Source organism: Narcine bancroftii, chromosome 11 (genome assembly GCF_036971445.1).
Source record: "Narcine bancroftii isolate sNarBan1 chromosome 11, sNarBan1.hap1, whole genome shotgun sequence".
In the NCBI taxonomy this organism is placed as follows: Eukaryota; Metazoa; Chordata; class Chondrichthyes; order Torpediniformes; family Narcinidae; genus Narcine; species Narcine bancroftii.
Window position 1 is genome coordinate 7696063 of NC_091479.1, and position 21406 is coordinate 7717468.

The window sequence follows — 21406 nt, forward strand, 5'->3', positions numbered from 1 at the left end:
GGGCAAACTACAGTATGAACACCAGTATGAAACAGCTGGTGGTTGGGTATAAAACCAGTCCTGGAAAACAGGGACACGGAGTATTTGTGCTTGTTAGTAGTCCTTGAAAACTGGGACACCGTGTCCAAAGGGTTAAAAAGAGTACTACTGTGTTTCTTCAGCAGTTTTCACATCCATTTCATGGTGTCCCAAGACATTTCACAGCAGTCATATCACTTTGAAGAGTGGTTGACGTGCTACACACAAGTACCTTCTCCTAACTGAAATGAGATGAGGACCAGAACTTGTACCAGTTGAATGGTGCAGAATTTCCTTGTCCTTTGGTCTAACATCCCATTGAGAGCATTTCTCAGACCTGGGAGTTTCTTCCTGGATTTTGGAATCTCTTGTTCTGGGATTTAAATCATGGTGCCACAGAAGTGAGAGAATACCCCTCTACGTCTAAAACAAATCAGCATCTCAGGAGTTGAGATTGTGTAGAATTAGGAATTTACATAAGGATATTAGCAGTTAATGGGTTTAAAATGAGGATGGAGACCAGAGGCTCAGTGTGTGATCTCGTACATAGGAGGTCGTGGGCCATCTGAAGGGATGCTCTCCCCGCGACCTTGTAGGTTTCTCTGGTTTACTCCCATTAAAGGGTGGTATGGTTAGCGTAGCAGTTCGTGCAACTCTATTACAGCACCAGAGATCAGGACCGGGGTTCGAATCCCGCGCTGTCTGAAAGGAGTTTGTACGTTCTCCCCATGTCTGAGTGGTTTCCTCTGAGGGCTTTGGCTTCTTCCCACTCTTCAAAACATACCAGGTGTTGTAGGCCAATTGGGTGTCATTAGGCAGCACGGGCTTGTGGGCCAGAAGGGCCTTGTTACTGTGCTGTATGTGTAAACTTAAAAAATGTAAATTTATATCCCAAAGCTGTGTGTCTTTAGGATGCGAGTAAAGAGCCAGAAAATGTAATCCTAATTACAACTGGGGAAATATGAGGTTTTTTCCCCCCACAAAAGGTATTAGAAATATGGGAATACACAGCTCATTCCTTCATCTGCTCCAACTCCCCTCCCACAGAGGCTGAGTTCTGTCTTGAAACTTGCAAGAGAGAATTTATATTTTTTACTGGAAAAAAAAATTGTTTCTGGCACTGAGAGAGTGCTGCTGCCACACGACTCCATGGTTCTGAGTTGGATTCAGACCTCGGATGCTGTCAGTGTGGAGTTTACATGTTCTTTCTGTGATCACGTGGGTTTCCTCCAGGTGCTCTGGTTTCCTCCCATGTCCCAAAGACGTGTGAGTTGATGAGTTAATTGTCTGTTGTAAATTGATCCTTTAAGCAAATTAAATGGCAAAAAGAATGAGAGGGTAGTGTGGGAGAGAGAATATATTGTCGGACGACAAGGAACTGAAGAGAGGGAAATTAGATCATGCATTTGTTCTACTTGAGCCAGCATGGACCCTGTTGGTCAAATAGTCTCCTTGTTTGTTGTAATAAGTGGAAAAAATTACTGTCTAACAAAATTTATTTCCCATCCCTGAATGCTTCTATTTCAACCTGTAACAGTGGGTGCGTGCATGCTCCCTGCAGTGTAATCCCACCACACCCCCCCTCCCTCATTTCCCTGTAAGTCTCTCTCCCTCTCTCATGCCTATCACCTTCCCTTTGACTTTTTTGTCGCCCACCTGAATTGGGTTAATTGACCCACATGTCTGAGGAACATGGGAGGAAACCGAGCACCCACAAGAAACCCAGGGAGTCACAGGCAGCACCAAAGGTCGGGATTGAGCCAGGCGTCCCTGGAAGCAGCAACATTACCTGTTGGATCACCAAGCCACCAGTTTAGATTTCCACCTTCCCCTTGCTTGCCAGGGTACAGAAGTGCCAGTTGATGGACTGTTTCCTGTGTGGGCTCACTCAGTGCTGTGCTAGCTTTTATTCACCCTGGAATGATCTGTGATGTGTTGCAGGTTTTTGAAGGCCACCTTTCCGGAGGAGTGGAGTGTGTGTCAGCTGGCTCAAGGGTTTTCGGTGAGTGAGGATGTCATTCGGAGAGTGCTGAAGAGTAAGTTCGTCCCTTCGCCGGAGCGGAGGATGAAGCAGGATGCGAAGGTAGCTGCAGCGACCCTGACTCTCTCTCATCGAACAAAGAAACCGGTCAAGGGTTTACCGAGCGTGTCATTCCCAGTCAAGGCACTGGACAGCTCCAAGCTGATCATGGAGAAGGCATCTCTGGCAAGACTCTCTCCAGGAAGAGCTACACTCCCTGACAGCAGAGCGAGTGAGAAGGAGGCAGGACGAACCAAGCCAATTCAGCAGAGAACTTGCACGGATCTGACTGACCAGAGTGTTCTGAAGGCCAACAGGAGCCAGAAAGCTGCTCACAAGGAGAGAGACGAGTGGAGGGACCCCTGTGACCCATCTTACTTGGAGCAGCTTCCAGCCGGCGAAATGATGGATGGAGAACTGGAGAAACTCGCTGCCAGAGCGGAAGAATATCAAATGAAGATTATTCAGAGGGGCCAAGAGTTTTACGACCAGGATGGCAGTTTTCTTTATCGGACTGTTGAACATTTAAATGATCCCTAACGAGAAGCCTGACTTCTGCCCGTTGAGTGGTTATGAAAGAGGGAGACTTGTGACCCCTGTAATTATCTCGCGGCTTTACAACTAGCCAAATGATTTTTCACAGAGGGTCATGGCTGTTCTGAAATGAGCAGGTCATTTGGTATTGATGTGCAGGACAGACGCAGACCCTTTGGCCCAACTTGCCCATGCCAACCACACTATCCCACGAGCCTGCATTGGTCCATATCCGTCCAAACTTATCTGTGTATCTGCCCAGTTTTTTCTTGAACGTAAGATAACTGATTAAATGTTGATCAGTTATCTTGAGCTCGACCTTGACTGCTACCTCCAAGACAGCCTTGCTCCAATTCTGTATTTTAACTCGTGGTCCTGCCCTGTCTCTCTCCATAACTATCTTAAACCTAATAAAATAATAGTCGCTGGTTTCCAAGGCTCATCCACAAGCACATCATCCACTTGTCCTTCCCAATTTCCCAAGATGAGATTAAGTATTGTTCTCTTCCTACTGCATATTGCCAGAGAAAATTTTCCTGAATACATTTGAAAATTCCACCACATCTAAACCTTCTCAGTTATTATTTGGAAAGCTGAAATCCCCTGCTCTGATAACTTTACCTTGTCTACAGCTGACAGCAATCTCCTGCCACATTTGCTCCTCTAATTTCAGTTGATGATTTGGAGGCCTGTACACTCCCAGCAACGTGACCATGCCTCACTGGCTGACCATCTGTAATTTCACCTCTGACCATTGCTGTGACATCCCTCTTAAACACAGAAACAACCTTTTCCCATCACCTTCTGTTTCTTATCAACAAGCCAGTTTTGGACCAGCCTGCCCTGTACCCCTATTGTCTGTTCTGTGGATCCTGGAGCAATTGAATTTATTATTCCTGCTTCCCTTGATTTGCACGACTGATATTCCCAGCCTTCACCATCCCTTCTGGCATCCACTGAAGTGACTGGAGATAAACATGGATACCATTCGAAAGGGTCAATGAAAAATGTCCTTCAACGGACACCTCCGTGTTTAATAGATGGTTCCAGAGGCCACCTGAGTGAATAGTGAGTAGGAATTTGTGATGGGCCAGGGTTTGTTGAAATCTTTTGATTCCTTTGAATTTTTTAATGTTAATATTCTCAGTGTCAGTGAAATAAACTTAAAAGCAAGCCTTGCTCTTCAATACCGTAGCATCTTTTTGAACAGATTGTGTTAGAGAGTAAAGTTGCCCCTGCACCTGCACACTCTCCCAGGCCACCTTCTACTTCTGGGGCATAGACCAGATGGTATGTCGAGGTTGCAGCCCCTGCTTGAATATTAGAAGGGGTGGCTTCTCAAATGAGCAGCATCTTACACCTAATCTTTGTGCATCCAATGAGAATGGGGTGATATAATCATGTGACCTTGTCAGTCTGCTCCTGGGGCTGACCAAGATACCATTATGGTCCCCATTGCCTGCCTGCCTTCTAGTTTATCCAGGTGTCCCTGGAGAAGGGTGTCTGCTGGCCCACTGGAGACAATCCAGGACCAGTGGCTGCCTCAGGACCTGCAGTGCACACAAGTAGGTGAGGATAGTCATGAAAAGGCTCGGCAATGGCTGTACTTTGTGAGGAGTTTGAGATTTGGTATGTCATCGAAAACTCACAGGAACTTCTACAGGTGTATTCTGGCTGGTTGTACTGGAGGTGTCAATGCACAGGACAAGAAAAAAACTCCAGAGGGTTGTTAACTTGGCCTGCAGGAACCAGACTACATTCCATCAAGGACCTCGACCAGAGGTGGTATCTTGAGAAAACAGCCTGTATCCTCAAGGACCCCCACCATCCAGACCATGCCATCTTCACACTGCTACCATCGTCAAAAAGGTACAGGAGCCTGAAGATGAGCACCCGGCGACACAGAGACCACTTCTTACCCTCTGCTAGCAGATTCCTGAATGATCAACGAACCATAGACCCTGCCTCATTCTTTTTCTTGCACTATTTTTATTTTGTAAGGTATTTGGGATGTTGTAGTAAAGTTGTATAAGACGTTGGTGAGGCCACATTTGGAGTATTGTGTGCAGTTTTCGTCACCAAACTACAAGAACGATATCAATAAGATTGAAAAAGTGTGCAGAGAAGGTTTTCTACGATGTGGCAGGGAAAGGTTAAACAGGTTGAGACATTATTCCCCGAACTGTAGAAGAATAAGTGGAGATTTGATGCAGGTGTAGACAGTAAATGTAGGTCAGCTTTTTCCACTGAGGGGAGGTGAGATACAAACCAGAGGACAAATTAAGGGTGAAAGGGGAAAACTTCAAGGGGGGAATCTCTTCACACAGAGAGCGGTGGGGGTGTGGAATGAGCTGCCGGCTGAAGTGGCGAATGTGGGCTCAATTTTAACATGTCAGAATGTGGACAGGTACGTGGATGGGAGGGGTATGGAGGTTTGGGTGCAGGTCAGTGGGACAAGGCAGAGAAATAGCTTGGCACAGATTAGAAGGGCCTGTTTCTGTGCTGTTAATGTTCTCTGGTTTTATATAAACATGAAGCTGCTGCGAAATAATAAATTTTGTGATATGTCCATGACAATAAATTTTGATTCCGATAATACTGCCGCTGAATTTAACTGTTTTGCTGTTCATGTTATAAAGCTACTGTAAAAACAAAAAAACACACAATGGGGGCCTCGAGATAAATATGGGTAAATTCTCACCTGGAAAGGGAAATGGAAAAAGTCTTTAAATATTGTCAAGGTGGAGTAGACAGATGCTTGGTAAACAAGATGGTGAAAGGTTACTGAAGGCAGATGACTTGTAGAGCTCAAGTCACAATGAGGTCAGCCTGTGTGATTTGATCCTAACCTGAAAGCAGTGCTTATATCCAGTTCTCTGGTTGACAGAAAAATTGATTGCCCAGAATAAGATTGTTTGGAAATGGTCATGGTTTTGTATTCAGCTGGCTCATTAAAGCTGGACCAAGGATCATCGATTTTAGTGAAGTTTTAGGCCTAATACACCAGACAGAACACCTACATGCTTTTTAAAACCAAACCCTCTACATCTGCATCTGAAATAGCAACATCAACACCACTCCTTCAAGGTTGACATTAGGTGTAGGTCTAAATTCTCTGAACTGGGAGGTGTGGTTTGACTTGGGGGCAGGTGGGAATGTGCCCGACTGAGCAATGGTTGACGGGCAGTTGTCAATGCAAGTGTCAATCTTACCACCCTGTCTGCTGATTTGAAAGTGAGTTGATGAAAACAGAAAGGATCGTCTCTTTGAGATGGCAACAGGCAGTGATCTGTTGGCGACGTGTGGTTGAGGAACACAGGCTGCAGCCGACTTGAGGTCAAAGTACTCGAACCTGAATGTGGGCTACTGGAGACTGGCTTGTGAGAACCGGGATTCGAGTGGGTGCTGATGGCAAAAAGAGCCCTGGGTGTTGAAGGCTTCATCATCGTGTGGAAGGTTTGGATCTGGAGCTTGGGTGCCAATAATTTGAACTGAACTGGAGTGTTGTGCGGCTGTAGGAGAGCAGGAGACGAATCCACGGAGGCTCAGTGGTGTTGGGGGGGGGGGGGGGGGGTGGGGGTGGAAGACTCTTTTGCTTCTCTTTCCCTGACTGTAAGGGATGACGGCCAATGCTCATGGTGAATCTTTGCTTTATGGCAGACGAAAGGGAATTTCATGTAATATTGCATTTCTGTTTTATTACATGACAAAAGATATCTGATAGCTGAAATGAATGAGTTTGAATATGGGCACCAGGGATGTCCAGTTTATGAAGAATGGACTGACACTAATGGACTTCTCTGACTACAGAAGGACTATCTGCCCTATGACAAGCCCTATTTTATTGCACTGGGATCACTAAATATTTATAATCTTGCGTATTTTTTTTACCAGTACCTGTTCACCTGCAGCAAGTAAGAGTTTTGATGCATACATTCATGACAACAAACATGTTTCATCTGAAGCAGTAAAAGTTAGAAAGTGGACATGTTGAGATGGCCAGAGAGTAGAGATTCTTGGACTAGGGTGGAGATTGTCAAGGGTTCTGACAAAGAGTCTACAACTTGGAAATGTTCATTCGTTTGCTTTCTCCACTGACACTACTTGATTCTGGTCGTCTCTACATTAGAGAGACTGGGAGCTCATTTTGTTCAGCTCCCGGGCTCTGCTGCAATAGTGTGGATCTCCTAGTGGCCATTTCAATTCTCCATCCCATTCCCTTGCTGACATGTCTGTCCATGGTCTCATGCAGTGTAAATAAGAGGAACACCACCTCATCTTTGTTCTGGACACCCTCCAACTGGTTGGCATGATATCAACTCCGGTTTCCGTTATCATCCTCCTGTCGTCTTTTCCCTCTGTCTCCTTTCACAGAGCCAAAATCAAATCTCAGAGCTAAGGAACACCCTTTGTTGGTCGGGATTCTTTCCCCTTTCCTCAGTTATTCAGACCCCTGCCTGCTTTTGCAGTAGGGCTCTTCCCAAACGTTGGGAACCTCCATTGGACGTTGCTGAGTGGTTAAGTCCCTCCAGCATTTCCTTTACACTTCAGATGCTTTTTTAAAAAAAAGATTAATGATCTTTCTCAATTTTCACGGTTCTCTGCAAAGATTTATCTCGGAGAAGAAACATCTTCACGTTTTGAATGGGTGACGAAGTAAAATGCTGGAGAAATTTGGCAGTGTCCTTCAGAGAGCAAAGAAACCTTGAGCCCTTCAAGGTCTGGACACCGCTCGCACTGGAAACAGTGCGTCTGTGTCCCATCCTGCAGAGGGAGGGAGATTGCTGTGGGATTTCGCCTCCTCGGCTGCAAGGAAGCCCCAGGTTGCGCACCAGGTTGGCCGGATCGCGCTTGAGTGGCGAAAGGAAAGGGAGAGAGCCCGTGGAAGGCGTGGTCTGGGAGCCGGCGTTTCTCTGCTCCTCCTCTCGGACGTGGTCCGGGCGCACTCGGCTCCCATGGCCTCCGACGTGGCCCGAATCCTGGACGCCGCCGACTTGGCGGCGAGCAAGCACAGGCACCAGCGGCGCAAAGACGCGGAGCAGACTCCGTACATCAACCACCCCCTGGGTAAGGTGCACGCCCGGCCCCGCCGACCAAACCCCATCCAGCCGCATGCACGTTGGGATTTATTGTTTCTGTCTGTTTCAAAGGCGTTTCCCGAATCCTGACCCATGAAGCTGCAGTGACCGACGTGGCCGTCCTGCAGGTAAATGCCTTTTCCCTGAGCCCATGACAAGGCTGCCCCCCCCCCCCCCCCCCCCCCATTTACCACCGAGAGGTAGCAGTAGGCTTCCACGCTGTGCACTTGCAGGTTGGACCACGCCAGCTTCCGCTGAAACACTGCTCCGTCCTTTATTTTCATCTGATGAAACAGCATTCTCGGGTCCTCGGTGGAAAACACGCAGACACACAACCAGACAGAACACACAATACATAATGCAGGACAAATATACAAGTAAGTATTGTGTGAGCCGTTCCTTTGGTCGTTCCTCAGCCTGGTGGTGCTGGCTCTGATCCTCCTGGATCTCTTCCCCCATGGGAGCAGCTGAAAGATGCTGTGTGTGGGGTGGAAGGGGGTCCTCCCTGATTTTACACACCCTCCTCAGACAACAATCTCAGTGCATCGCATTGATGGGGGGAGGGAGACTCCAGTAATCCTCTCTCTGGTCCTGTGGTTTGACCGCCAATCCATTTCTCTGCAGCAACCGTACCGCACTGTGATGTAGCTGAGCTCCTGTAGAAGGTTGACATAATGGTGGTCGTTAGCCTTGCCCACTTCAGTCTCCTCAGCTGGCTTGACACTTTCAATAGAGCTCCTGAAGAAGGTTGACATAATGGTGGTCGTTAGCCTTGCCCACTTCAGTCTCCTCAGCTGGCTTGACACTCTCAATAGAGCTCCTGAAGAAGGTTGACATAATGGTGGTCGTTAGCCTTGCCCACTTCAGTCTCCTCAGCTGGCTCGACACTCTCAATAGAGCTCCTGAAGAAGGTTGACATAATGGTGGCCTCCTTCAGTCTTCATAGGAAGTGCAGTCGCTGTTGCGCCTTCCTGACAAGTGAGGAAATGTTCACGATAGGTCACTAGTCAAGTGAACTCCAAGGATCCTGGTGTCCTCCACTCTCTCTACTGCAGAGTTATTGATGTGGAGTGGAGGGTGGTCATTCCTGGTCCTCCTGAAGTCCACGATCATCTCCTTCATCTTGTCCACGTTGAGACTCAGATTGTTCCTCTCGCACCATTTCGCGAGTTTTTCCACCTCTATGGCGCGACTCATCGTTGTTGCAGATGAAACCTGAGGGGTGCCTGTGCTCATTGTGGTGGTCCTTGATGATCTGGTACCGACCCGGACAGACTGTGTTCTTTCCATTAGGAAGTCCAGAATCCAGTTACAGAGAGGGTCATTGCATCCAGTGAGGACTGCCCCTCTCACATTATGCAGGACTAGGTCGCATTCCCCCAGCATAACCTTAGATTACGATCTATCGTGACTGTTTGTGAACTCTCATCCAGAGCCGACCGAACCATTGAGTGTTGTCTGCTTGTGAGATGCCTATTACCGATTGATGACAATTCAGTTGCCCAGTCCCTCTTGTGTTCTACCTCAAGGCAGCGCTCCTCCACGACACTGTCGAAGATACTGACACCACGCTGGAGGAGATCGAGGAGAGGTTTGGAGAGAAGGTCCGGAGTATTGTGGCTGAGGTGACGGATGATAAATCCCTTTCCAAGGTGGAGCGGAAGGAGCTTCAGATCCAGCACGCACCTCACTGCAGCCATGAAGCCAAGTTGGTGAAACTGGCAGACAAACTGTACAATCTGCGAGACATGAAGTGCTGCACACCACAAGGTCAGTGCCCCTCTACCTCTGGGGCGAGGCTTTTTCTTAGCATTATTCTGATAATTGAGTCCAAGGTTAATGAGTGTCGGTGGAGATGGAGTTGCGTTTAGAGACTGAGTAGGTACTGAAGATTCCCTTCAGATGGGTTAGTCTGACAATCCAGTAGCTTTCTGGGGGCTGGCTTCTCATTCACATTTATTGAATGAGACATTTGGCTTTGATCTCGTGCCTTTGAGACATTGGCCAATGCCTGTTGATAAGTAGCCTCGTGGGGTAATCTTAATTCTGCCATGCTCTTGATCCCAGTTCCAGCAAATACATTGATCTGTGTTTTTTTGTTTGCCGGTTATGGTAATTTTTTTTTCCTCTTGGAGATTCTATGGCATTCATTCCTCACTCAGTTAGCGCGAGTGAATCTAACAGGTCCATCGGTCATTGCATTATATAAATCATAAGAAAATGGAGTCAGCCCCCCCATCTGGGCCCCTACGAACCTGCTCCATCATTTAAGATCATGGCTGAAATGGCCGTGGCCTTAGCTCCATTCCCCATTTTTCAAACTTCTATTTATCAGGAAGCCTCCACCGCTTCCTTAATCAGAGAATTCCACAGATTTACTACTCTCTGGGAGAAGTAATTCCTCCTCATATCTGTCTTAAATCTACTCCCCTGAATTTGGTGGCTACGTCCCTAGTTCTCGTCTCATGCCAGTGGGAAGAAAAAACTTTCCTGCTTCTATCTTATCTATTCCTTTCATAATTTTATGTTTCTATAAGATCCTTCCCTCCTAAACACCAGTGAATATAGTCCTAGGCTTCTCCATATACAGAAAAGTCCAAATATCGGGATGCCAGAAATCCAGACCACCCAAGAATCGAACGCTCTCAGCTTTTGTGTGTGGATGTGCATTGTGTAAGTGCCCAAGAATCAGGAAAATCGAAAAATCCAGACTGATCCAAGCCCCGAGCAGTCCGGATTTTAGGACTTGCACTGTACTCATTAATTCTGCATTGGCCATTAAAGTGATAAGATGCTGCATTATGTGGCAGGTTTTCTTTCATAGTAAGGAATGGATTGTGTCAGAAGGTTCAGGTACCTGTACAGGAATTAAGCCTCATCTCACCATGACTTCTGTTGAATCATCATTCAGGATGGACAAAGGAAAGAGTCGAAGAATACTTCGTCTGGGCTTCCAAAGTAGTCGCTGGTCTTCGAGGAACCAATCAGGCCCTGGAAAATAGCTTGGATGCTCTGTTCAAAGAAAGAAACATTTTTACTCATTAAGTCACTCCCTCATCCTCTACATTAATTTTTCAATGGATATGTAAGAAAAATTGTTCCCTTTACAATATCACTCAATATTTATTTTGCCCTAAGTAAATATTAAGGAATTTGTGTGAGCTCTTTTTCTCTTCCTTGGCAAAGGAGGAAAAACCCAACACCCAACCCCAACCAACCAATTTTCCCCTGCAGCCGCTGCAACCGTGTCTGCCTGTCCCGCATCGGACTTGTCAGCCACAAACGAGCCCGCAGCTGACGTGGACTTTTACCCCCTCCATAAATCTTCGTCCGCGAAGCCAAGCCAAAGAAAAAGAAAAGGACTGAATAAACTCATCCTATGAGTTCCTTTGTTTTTAATTTAATTTGAAATTAATGTCCGCGGTTTAGATTGTTTTGTACCTTCAAAATTCAGATTTATTGTCAGAGTACATATCTGACATCACATACAGCCCTGAGATTCTTTTTCCTGCAGGCGAGGCAGAATTACCACTTATCGGTAGTGCAAAAGAAAAACTGTATTCAAGAAAAGATATGTATACAAAAGAGAGAAATGTAAAAAGGAAGTTGAAACAAATTGTGCAATACAGGAAATAAATATTTAATAATAAATAAGGTGCAAAGCAAGAGTCCTTAAATAGCTGAAGGATGTGATATTAAACAATTCGTGGTCTCTCTTCTAAATATATCTTTTGTTTTTCAATCTCAAAGAAATGGATTGATAGATTTTATTCGGCTGCAAGGCCTTTTAAAAAACCCTCTCCAGATGTGATCTTTCGCTTCAAAAAATTGAGGTATCTTCTTGAGAGTTTTTCATGTTTTTTGCTTTAGGTCCACTCACCGAAATCCAGTGCACTGTGGAACCATTTGTCCCACCGTACCTGCTGATTCCCTCATCAGTTCATTATCGTGTGTGGTAGTGAAATAATACTGAGCCCAGGGAGGGGCATTCCAAGAATGAACTGGTCTGCCCTGGTTGCTTTCCAGACAACATATCTTATGGGAAGGAAAGTCTGCAGACACTGCAATGAAAGTAAAAACACAGAAATGCTGGAGGAAATCAGCTGGTCTTGCAGCGTCCATTGGAGATAAAGATATATATCTGATGTTTTGGGCTTGAGCTCTTCCTCGAGGTTGATACCGAAATATCTTTATCTCCTATGAGACAGGGTGAGTTCCTCCATCATCTCTGTTTTTGCATTTGGCTCTCAATGTCACTTCTGTTCCTAAATTCTAAAGGTTCCTGCTGCTCTCTTCCATCCATACTCACATCATGTTTGCTTTCTGACTTAAAGAGCCCAGACGCGAATGAAATGTTCATTCGGGATGAACCTGGAGGAAGGATGTAAGACACACGGCAGACGCCGCGGTTGAAGTGAAAACATGACGCTGGGAGAAACTCAGCAGGTCAAACCGTGTCCTTTATTATGTAGCGAAGCTAAAGATGTTTCGGGCTCTTCAGGGTAATGAGGAAAATGTAGACAGGCTGTTGAATTAATTCAAACCTGTAAAGTTTTGGTGAGGGGAACCTTCCTGGTCAGGCAAAGCACAAACCACCCAGATAGAGTTGTGGAGCTGTACAGTGGGGAAGCCAGCTTGTCCATGGCAACGAGCGAGTTGCTGGTGTTTGGCGAATATCCTTCTCCATGCACCTGGCTGTGTCTATTCCATACCACCACTTCTCTGCAGGTTTATACCAACACAGTGAGAAGTTTCTTCTGCGAGCAATCTAACGGGTTAACTCTTACATGCAAGTTGTACAAAGTAGAAGAACAGGAGCTCAATTGGAAAATAAACCAGTTGTACCAAGTAAAAACAGGATGGTGGGGGAAACTCAGCAGGTCAAACTCCAAACTTGATCTGGGCAAGGATAAAGATACAGAACCAGGCTTGAGCCTTTCATCTGTTTGACTTCAACCCCACGGTGTCTGCGGCCTTACCCCGTCCAGCCCCGGGGATACTGCGACAGCATGAAATCCGGGCTGAATGGCCTGCAGCAGGCCGCCGCTCCTGCCGTTGCCAAGGAGACGGGTGGCCGGAAGTCGCTGCGCTGTACCGGAAGTTGTTGCTCGGGAAGATGGCGGGCCGTCGAGATGCCCCGGAGCTGCCGGATTTTGGCGTCTTGAAACAGCTTGCCCGAGACCAGCTGATCTACCTGCTGGAGCAGGTGGGTGGGTCGGTGGAGGCTGCTGGTCTACCTGCGGGAGCGGGGGGGAGGGCTGTTGGTGTATCTGCTGGATAGGGGGCTGCTGGTCTACCTGCTGGAGCGAGAGTGCGGGTGCATCTGCTGGAGCAGGTGGGTGGGGGCTGCTGGTCTACCTGATGGAGTGGGGGTGCTGGTGCATCTGCTGGAACAGGTGGTGGGGTCTGCTGGTCTACCTGATGGAGTGGGGGTGCTGATGCATCTGCTGGAACAGGTGGGTGGGGGCTGCTGGTGTATTTGCTGGAGCTGGTGTGTTGGGGGCTGCAGGTGTATCTGCTGGACCAGGTGGGTTGGGGGCTGCTGGTGTATCTGCTGGAGTCAGGTGGGTGGGGAGCTGCTGGTCGACCTGCTGGAGTGGGGGTGCTGGTGCATCTGCTGGAACAGGTGGTGGGGTCTGCTGGTCTACCTGATGGAGTGGGGGTGCTGATGCATCTGCTGGAACAGGTGGGTGGGGGCTGCTGGTCTATTTGCAGGAGCTGGTGCATTGGGGGCTGCAGGTGTATCTGCTGGACCAGGTGGGTTGGGGGCTGCTGGTGTATCTGCTGGAGTCAGGTGGGTGAGGAGCTGCTGGTCGACCTGCTGGAGCAGGGTGGGCTGCTGGTCTACCTGCTGGAGCAGGGGCGAGTGGCTATCCAGAGGATGCCAATAACTGAGACCCTGTTAAAGGGCACAGGTGGCAGTGAGATTGGGAAGGGATGACTGACAGAAAATTTGTGACAGACAGTGTGGGGGGGGGTGGGGGTTAGAGATATTGGGGACTGGAGGGGGTGGAGTTGAGAGGGGCCGATATAATGGAGGGAGAGAGAGGGTGACGGGTACTGATCTAAGCAGACATGCAGTCACTTTCATACAGTTGTTCTTTGGAATCATGCAATAAGTTTGGAAATTTATCAACTTCCTTTCTCATGGAATCTGCTGTCTTTAGTTGCCAGGAAAGAAGGATTTGTTCATCGAGTCTGATCTAATGAATCCTCTAGACCGGATTGCAAATGTCACCATCCTGAAGGTAGGTTTTAATGCTGACACTGACATTCATTTGTCATCTCTAATAACATCCTTTATGAATGTGACCCATTCCCTCTATGATCTATTACAAGCAATTGCACTGACCTCTTTCTCCTGGGACCCCTCTGCATCTTATCCACTGCCAATTGTGCCAAATGGTTTGGACATCCCCTCTACCTTCATCCTACCTATGGCCCTCTCTCCACTGGGGAAATAATGTTCCACCTCTGTTGCTTGGCCTCGGATGTTTAAAGACTGTGGATAACCTGGTTATCCAACAAGACTTGCACCCCCAGGTTCAGGAAGAGCTGCTCCCCCTCCACCTTCATACTCTTCAACAACAAACTCAATCAGGGACTCATTTAAGGACACTTACTTTTGCACTTTATTAGTTTTTTTTCCCTGTATTTCTTTATTTGTTTATATGTGTACATTGAGTCCGGTTTTTTTTTTGCAGCGGCAGTATTGTGCAGAACAAGGTGCAAAACTATTATAAATTACAATTCTATAAATACAAGATTAAAAAAAAACTAGTGCACAAAAAGCGAAACATTGTGTACAGCTTTGTTTTGCACTACCAACAAGTGGTAATTCTGTCTCGCCCATAGGAAAAAGAATCTCAGGGTTGTATATGTATATGCTTTGACAATAAATCTGAAATCTGAACCTCCAGGGAGCTGGCAGCATCTAGTGAGCTGTTAAATAAATTAGATGGCAATTGAGTTCTGCAGATATTTCTGTGTAATATCTGCTCCACTATTAACAGTTACTTTCCTGTTTTAGTCCATGGATGAAATCTTTTGAGTCTGGTTGACCTCCAAGCTGCTCCTCCTGCCATGGAGAGGGCTCAAGTGTGTGAAATCATGCCCCAACAGGCTTAAAGACACTTTCTTTCCCAAAGCCACCAGGCTCCTGGATAAACCCCACCACAGTGCTCTCATGTATTGAATGGTCTTTTTCATTTCAACCCTATGCTCTGTAACAGTGCTCTTGAAGAAAAAACACATTGCTGGAGAAACTCAGCAGGTCACACAAAGTATACATTTTATAGCAAAGATAGAAATACATAACCAAAGTTTTGGGCTTGAGACTTCATTCCACCTCCCCACAACCTGCGCCCCCCCCCCGCCAACTATTTTATTCAGGCACCTGCCCACATTTTGCTCATACCTTGATGAAGAGCTCAAGCCTGAAACATTGGTTATGGAGCTGTATCTTTGCTACATAAAGTACACTGATCAGCTGAGTTTCTCCAGCTTTGTGTTTTTATTTCAAATCATGGTGTTTGCAGACATTCATATTTTACTCTTGTATGAATGTTAGAGCTGACTTGGTGAACTGCTTGCTGAAGAACCCTTCTCGCTGTACCAGATATAATGTGTCAATAAACTTGAAGCTTGTTTCTATGTTTTGCAGAAACACGATGTGGACAAGTTGTACAAACTGGAGAATAAGCTGATTCAAGGGGTCAATGACCAGTGAGTATTGGTCTGACAGACCTGGATGAGGTATTGGGTGCTCAGTGGTGTTTGGGGTGGTGGCATTTTTTCGACTACACTGGACAACAAATTTTTTCAAAAGGATTGCTTTCTGAAAAAATGGGAATTATGATTGTCAACTTCAAGCTGAACACAAAGATAATTTCAGATTTGCTGTATCACGTCGGAAGTTGGATAAACATTAAATTAACTTTTATTGAATTTAGCAAGTTTAATCCCATCGTGACGCTGACACGTTGCATTAGTTCAACTGACCTAGAAATGTTTTGCTACTGATTTTCGTTTGTACTCAGCATCTGATGCCTCTCATGTCAGTGTCCAACAATAGTCGGCCTGCATTGATGGATTCCTGTTGCCCTGATCCTGCTTTACCATGGTTGCAATATCCTGGTGAAACCTTTCACTATGTTCGCCACTGACTGCATCAAGATTAGCAGGGAAGCTGCCCAGGAGACTGTACTTCCCAATTTACACCCTATTAACCTACACCTACTAGCTTGAAGAGGCATGAAATTGTCTGATCTCAGAAGTAAAGCAAGCACTGGCGTGGTCAGTACTTGGCGGGGAGTCTGTCAAGGAACACTACACTAGGTGATGTAGGTTTCTGAGAGGGGCGCAAGACAAAGTGGTGACTCTGTCAAAGAATTTCATGTATGTTACATTCCAAATGTAGTATTACTTGACAATAATGGAACCTTTATCTTTACCTCTGGTGCTTTTTGAATGGTGGGAGGAAACCGGAGCCCCTGGAGAAAACCCACACAATCCCAGGAAGAACGTACAAACTCCTGGCAGACGGTGTGGGATTTGAACCTCGGTCCAGTCCAGATCTCTGGTGCTGTAAAAGCGTTGCGCTAACCACTACGCCAAATTCAATACGTGAGGTGCTTTTAAAGCATATCTGCAGCTATCCTGACTAAGCATGTCCAGGCCTAAGACCACATTTGGATAGAACCTGCAGTGAGCGCGTGCCCAGGCTTGTTTGGACTGACCAAAACACCTTGCTTTGTGGGCAATGTACTACTAGAAGAAATCACAAAATATCTAAAAAAAACGGTACGTGATCAGCATCCCAAATCTATAAAATAGCCCCAAAAGTGTTCAGGAAACAAAATTTTTGTTGTCCAGTGCTATTAGTCAGTGCTGGCACACTGCCTTCCAGTTATTCCTTATGGCGTGACGGGGATCAACTTTGAAGCTTCACACCTGGGCATTTACTTGATGTGTCGTATCCGCATTTTACAGATTGTGTTTTCTGATCCGACCTCGGATTTCCAGTGTGAAACAGATAGCAGGTAAGAGTTTGGACAAAACAATTATTAAATTAAGCATTGTGCAGATTTAGAAAATCCCAGGTTTCAGTTTGAGGTCTGGGCACGTCAACTAATCTCACCCCAAACACTTGAGCTTCTTGATGGAAACTTAGCTCATAGACTGTCACCATCATGTTGCTGGAACACTGCCTGTAGCTTTCAGGAAACCTAGAAATAAGTCTCAGAGCAGAAATCCCTCAACAGCCCCACCTGCTTTTTTGATGATTTTTGCTTCATTTTTGAAGCTGACTCACCCAGTGATTGGAGATGTCCTGAAGTGGTTAGGTTTTCTTTCAATCTGCAGGAAGGCAGTTGGGGGCTTTATGGCTTTAGGTTTGGCAGTGCATTTGAAACATTAGCTTTGATCCCACAACTACAGTCGTCACAGAAGCAGCAGTAGATTAGTGAACAAGCAGAAGGTTGGTTGCCATGGTTTAAATTTAGACATGCAGCATGGTAAAGGGCCCTTTTGAACCTCGAGCCCATTTTGAATGATGGCAGGAAACTAGAGCCTCTGGGGAAAACCCACGCTGACTTGAGGAGAACGTACAAAATCCTTAAAAACATCACAGGACTCATACCCCGGTTGCAATCGCTGGCACTACAATAGCGTTGTGCTAACTGCGCCGCCTCTTGGGTAGACACAAATGGTATTTACATTTGGCAATTTTACCTGTTGTATTCACTGGCAGATTTATGTTCATTTGCTGGAATACAACCTGTCAGCCTTTGTAGAGACTGAAACATGAAAGTCTAATTGTAGTAAAAACACAGAAATGCTGGAGGAACTCAGCCGCTCTGGCAGCATCCACAGGAGGTGAAGAAATATTACCAATGTTTCGGGCCTGAGCCCTTCTTCAAGGTGTGAGTAAAAAGCAGGCAGGCATCTGAATTAAGAAAGGTGGGGGGGAGGAGGAGCATAGACCAACAGACAAAAGGTATTAATCGGATTGGGATAGGAAGATAGGTGAGAGGAAAGGTGAGAATTAACTGTTGGGGGGGGGGGGGGGTTCGGCTCTGTAAATGCTAAAAACACATTTGTATAAAAGGAAAACTAAAATTAAGACAAAAGGTGCACTGTCATACAGAATGGTACATGGTTGTTTTGTAGGCACGATATACCTTCAACAGCATAAATCCTCCCAAGAGCTTCGAAAATGTATTCACTATTGAAATGAAAAGGAGCTGTATTTCCGGAGCATTTGTATCCAATTACATAGAACATTACAGCACAATACAGGCCCTTTGGACCTCAAAGTTGTGATGACCTATATATTTCAACCCAAAAAAAAAGAATTACTTCTGCTATGTTTTGATGCAGGAATTTCAGTAGCCAAGTTGCACACAGCAACTTTCGACAAATGGCAAAACAATAACACCCAGGAAATCTGTTTTTAATCATTGTTGATTAAATTATTGCCGAGCTGGTGATAATGATGAATTGGAGAGTGTGGATGGACCTTGATTTAAAATCTTTTCAGATGGATGAATCGTGAGAAAAATCCATTTGCACAATGAGCTTTCTCTCCTGCATGCACTTGTACCTTCATGTAGTTTGGTAGAAACAGCGGTGGATTAATATGACCAGACTAAGGAATCGTCCACTTTTCCTTTCAGAGATTGTTAACGCAGATAAAGGTGAAGGCAGACGGCACAAATACAAGATCATATTCACTCCTCAGAAGGTGAGCAGGCAGGACCTCAGCTCTTTGGACTGAAGTGGGTTGGAACAGAGAGTGGCTTGATTGGAAACAAAATACATGTACGGATTGAGGTTGGGTTACATTACCTGCAGGTCGTGACTCCGTGGGAGCAGGAATTTGAAAGCATTACTGTATTGCCTTTTCCATCCACAGGATGTCCCAAGGAAATTGAGAGTGAACGAAGTATTTCTGAAACTAGCCAATTTACCCACAGCAGTGTCCCTTTAGAGCAGTGAGATAATAAGCAGTGAGATTAATTTGATTTCATGATCTTGATAGAGGAAATTACATCAAACATTCTTGAAATGTGGCCATTCATTTTACTCCAAGAATAGGGAGTTTAAGTAACAGCACACCAGATTATCCCAGCGGTAGCCAGGAGATGCCGAGCAACACCCACAATTGGGGAATGAATTTTTAAAAATGCCTGAAAGGAATTGGTTCCAGTAATAGTGTCCAGTGTTTAAAACTGTAACCCACGTCCATGTTTTTCAGTTCTACATGTGTGAGACAGTGCTGGAAGAGGAGGGCATCTTCGGAGGTGAGTGCTGCTGGTTTCTTGAGAATTGCAGTCATGTAGAGTAGGGGAATTGAGGGTTATGGGGAAAGGACAAGTGGCGGAAGCCAAGTCTGCAGCCAGATCAGCCATGATTACTGGGATCACTAGGAGGCTGTGGACCATCAGAGGGGGTGACACCAAAATGACTGTCTATAAAAGTTTTGTGAGGTGTTTCGGCAGAAATTTATAAAAATATCCCTGTCGTTAGTTATAACAACAAAAACATTTTATGTAAGCCCAGCTCACATGTATTAATATACCTACAAGGCTAAAACTCTCTGCTAGTTTACTTTTTGACCTTCTAATGCGCTCTGGTCAGAGCTGTCATTATTACCCGATTACAGTGAGGCTTTGAATCATTTGGTTTCGCCTGCATGTAGCTACAGGCAAGCGATGTGGTTTTCATCGCTGCTGGTGTTTTTATAGTCGCTGCTTTTGCCAAATTTTCTGGTGTTTTAGCTACAATGTTGTGGTCACTAGTTATTTGTGAATCGACATCAATAACCTTTTTTGAGAATGAAGTCGTCAATTAAAGGAAAAGAAGGAGAAAAATCAAAAAAGACCTCTCAGTTAGTAATAATGTGGTTCAATGTAGAAATATTTTACAAAACAATTTTGTTGTTAGGATTCATATAATCTAAGAAATATTACATTTAAGCAATTTACCACATATTTTATATTTTTACAACTGTTTTTTTCAAATATTGCTAATTTGGGGAGTGGAGGTGACACCATGAGTGTCTGGGTGACACAACCCTAGTGATGCCACTGGCCATGATCTTACTAAACGGTGGAGCAGCTTGACAACCAGAGAGCCAATTCCTGCCCCTCTTTCTTATGTTCTCTCGGCCAAGTGGGAAATAAATTTCTGGTTTTATATCAACTTTTGCTGTATTGAACAGGTGATAGAGGCAATATCTTTTACGTGGGATGCGAAACCAAGGCCGGGTTTGGCAAGTTGCTAGTTATTAGAATTGGACGAATCAGATGGTGTTTTAACTGATCCAAAGTGTATAAATGAATAGTGAATTGCACAAAATTGCTGGGGAACCTCAGCAAAAGCCTGAATAAAATGGTGGGTCAACGGGGAGGAGGAGCATAGGGTCACAGGCGGATATGGGAGGGAGGCTAGAAGATTAAAAAAAAAGCTGATAAGTGATGGGAGGAGAGGATAACTCTCTGAATGGAGAGAGAAGGGGGTGGAGAGCGGAAGGAAAGGAGACAGAGGGATGGGGGAGACAGGGGAGTGGGCTTGTAGAAACCAAAGAAGTCGATGTTAATGCTATCTGGATGGGGAGTGCCCCGAGGCAAAATTAAGTGTTTCACATCTAATTTTTCCTCATTTATAATGTCACCCACTGCCTGTGCTGGGAAGTGCACATACAATGTAATGTTTGAAAAGGCAGATTCGGGTTGCAGGATTAAATGTGCAACTGGAAAATTGTGATGTGAATTACATCTGCAGCTCTTGCCCTGACATCCTGCTTTATTGGCAGCCTTTAATTTGTGTGCAAAATTGCGTCTGTTCAGGGGTGGAATTCAAGTAAAAACACACAGAAGTGCTGGAGGAACTCAGCCGGTCTTGCAGTGTCCACAGGAATAAAGATGTATTGCCAACTTTTTGGGCCTGAGCCCTTCTTCAAGAAATAAGTAAAGAACAGGAAAGCGTTAGAATAAAGACAGTGCTGGCTGGGGGAGGAGTGCAGACCAACAAAGGGTGTTAATTGGATTTGATAAGAGGAGTGGTGAGAATTGAGTCTGGCTCTGTGAAAAGAGACAGGAAAAGGGAGAGATAGAGAGGCAAAGCGGGGGAAAGGTGACAGGAGAAGAAGTGTTGGTGGGTGGAGGGGTTATCAAAAGCCAGAGAAGTCAATGTTAGTACCACCCGGCTAGAGGGTGTCCAGACGGAGATGAGGTGTTGTTTCTCTAATTTGCGGTGGTCTCAGTCTGGCAGTGCATGAAACAATGGACAGACGTGTCAGCAAGGGAACGGGATGGGGAATTGAAATGGGTAGCCACTGGGAGAACCACGCTGTTACGGCAGACAGAGCCAAGGTGCTCAACAATCAAAGCTCTCAAAGATGTATTGCTGAAGTTACGGGCCTGAGCCCTTCTTCAAGGAATAAGCAAAAAACAGAATAGTGCAGGCTGGGGGAGGAGTCCAGAACAACAAAAGGTGTGTTCATTCCGTTATGTTTTTACTACAACCACAGCGTCTGGAGACTTTTGAAGGATGGAATTGAAGAAGAGGTTTGGCTCAGGACTTGGAAACAATCTACAGTTGATATTTTAAAAACTTTCTTCATCAGCTTGTGCTTGTTTTGCAGATGTGACTTTTGATGAGTGGGATTTTTATCTACTCCCCTTGGACAACGACCTCATCAGCATGGAGTTGCCTGAGTTTTTTCGCGACTATTTTTTGGTGAGCAATGTGT

General features: G+C 45.6%; 4 protein-coding genes across 14 annotated transcripts in view; 3 read left to right on the forward strand and 1 right to left on the reverse strand.

Annotated features, from left to right (window-relative positions):
- LOC138745431 (tubulin polyglutamylase TTLL13-like) overlaps positions 1–3759 on the forward strand; it is a 47713-nt gene extending 43954 nt beyond the window's left edge. For all 11 annotated transcript variants that reach the window (XM_069902438.1, XM_069902442.1, XM_069902444.1 and 8 more), the window contains one exon: positions 1960–3759. In XM_069902438.1, coding sequence (XP_069758539.1) covers positions 1960–2578 — 619 coding nt within the window. In that variant the 3' untranslated portion in view covers positions 2579–3759. The remainder of the gene's footprint in view (positions 1–1959) is intronic.
- Positions 1–12699, reverse strand: part of LOC138745434 (calcium and integrin-binding protein 1-like) — an 82317-nt gene extending 69618 nt beyond the window's left edge. Inside the window, exons 1-2 of the mRNA XM_069902463.1 lie at positions 12630–12699; positions 10535–10662 (exon numbers count right to left, since the gene is read on the reverse strand). The gene's annotated coding sequence lies outside the window, so the exon portion shown is untranslated. The remainder of the gene's footprint in view (positions 1–10534; positions 10663–12629) is intronic.
- hddc3 (HD domain containing 3) lies at positions 7314–11339 on the forward strand. Its single transcript, XM_069902465.1, has 4 exons — positions 7314–7639; positions 7723–7778; positions 9180–9420; positions 10562–11339. Exons 1-4 carry the CDS (start codon positions 7528–7530, stop codon positions 10693–10695), a joined length of 543 nt encoding a protein of 180 aa, XP_069758566.1. The 5' UTR covers positions 7314–7527; the 3' UTR covers positions 10696–11339.
- Positions 11637–21406, forward strand: part of vps33b (VPS33B late endosome and lysosome associated) — a 42690-nt gene continuing 32920 nt past the window's right edge. The window contains exons 1-7 of the mRNA XM_069902230.1: positions 11637–12856; positions 13818–13898; positions 15314–15375; positions 16642–16691; positions 18327–18394; positions 18908–18953; positions 21299–21393. Coding sequence (XP_069758331.1) covers positions 12767–12856; positions 13818–13898; positions 15314–15375; positions 16642–16691; positions 18327–18394; positions 18908–18953; positions 21299–21393 — 492 coding nt within the window. The 5' untranslated portion in view covers positions 11637–12766. The remainder of the gene's footprint in view (positions 12857–13817; positions 13899–15313; positions 15376–16641; positions 16692–18326; positions 18395–18907; positions 18954–21298; positions 21394–21406) is intronic.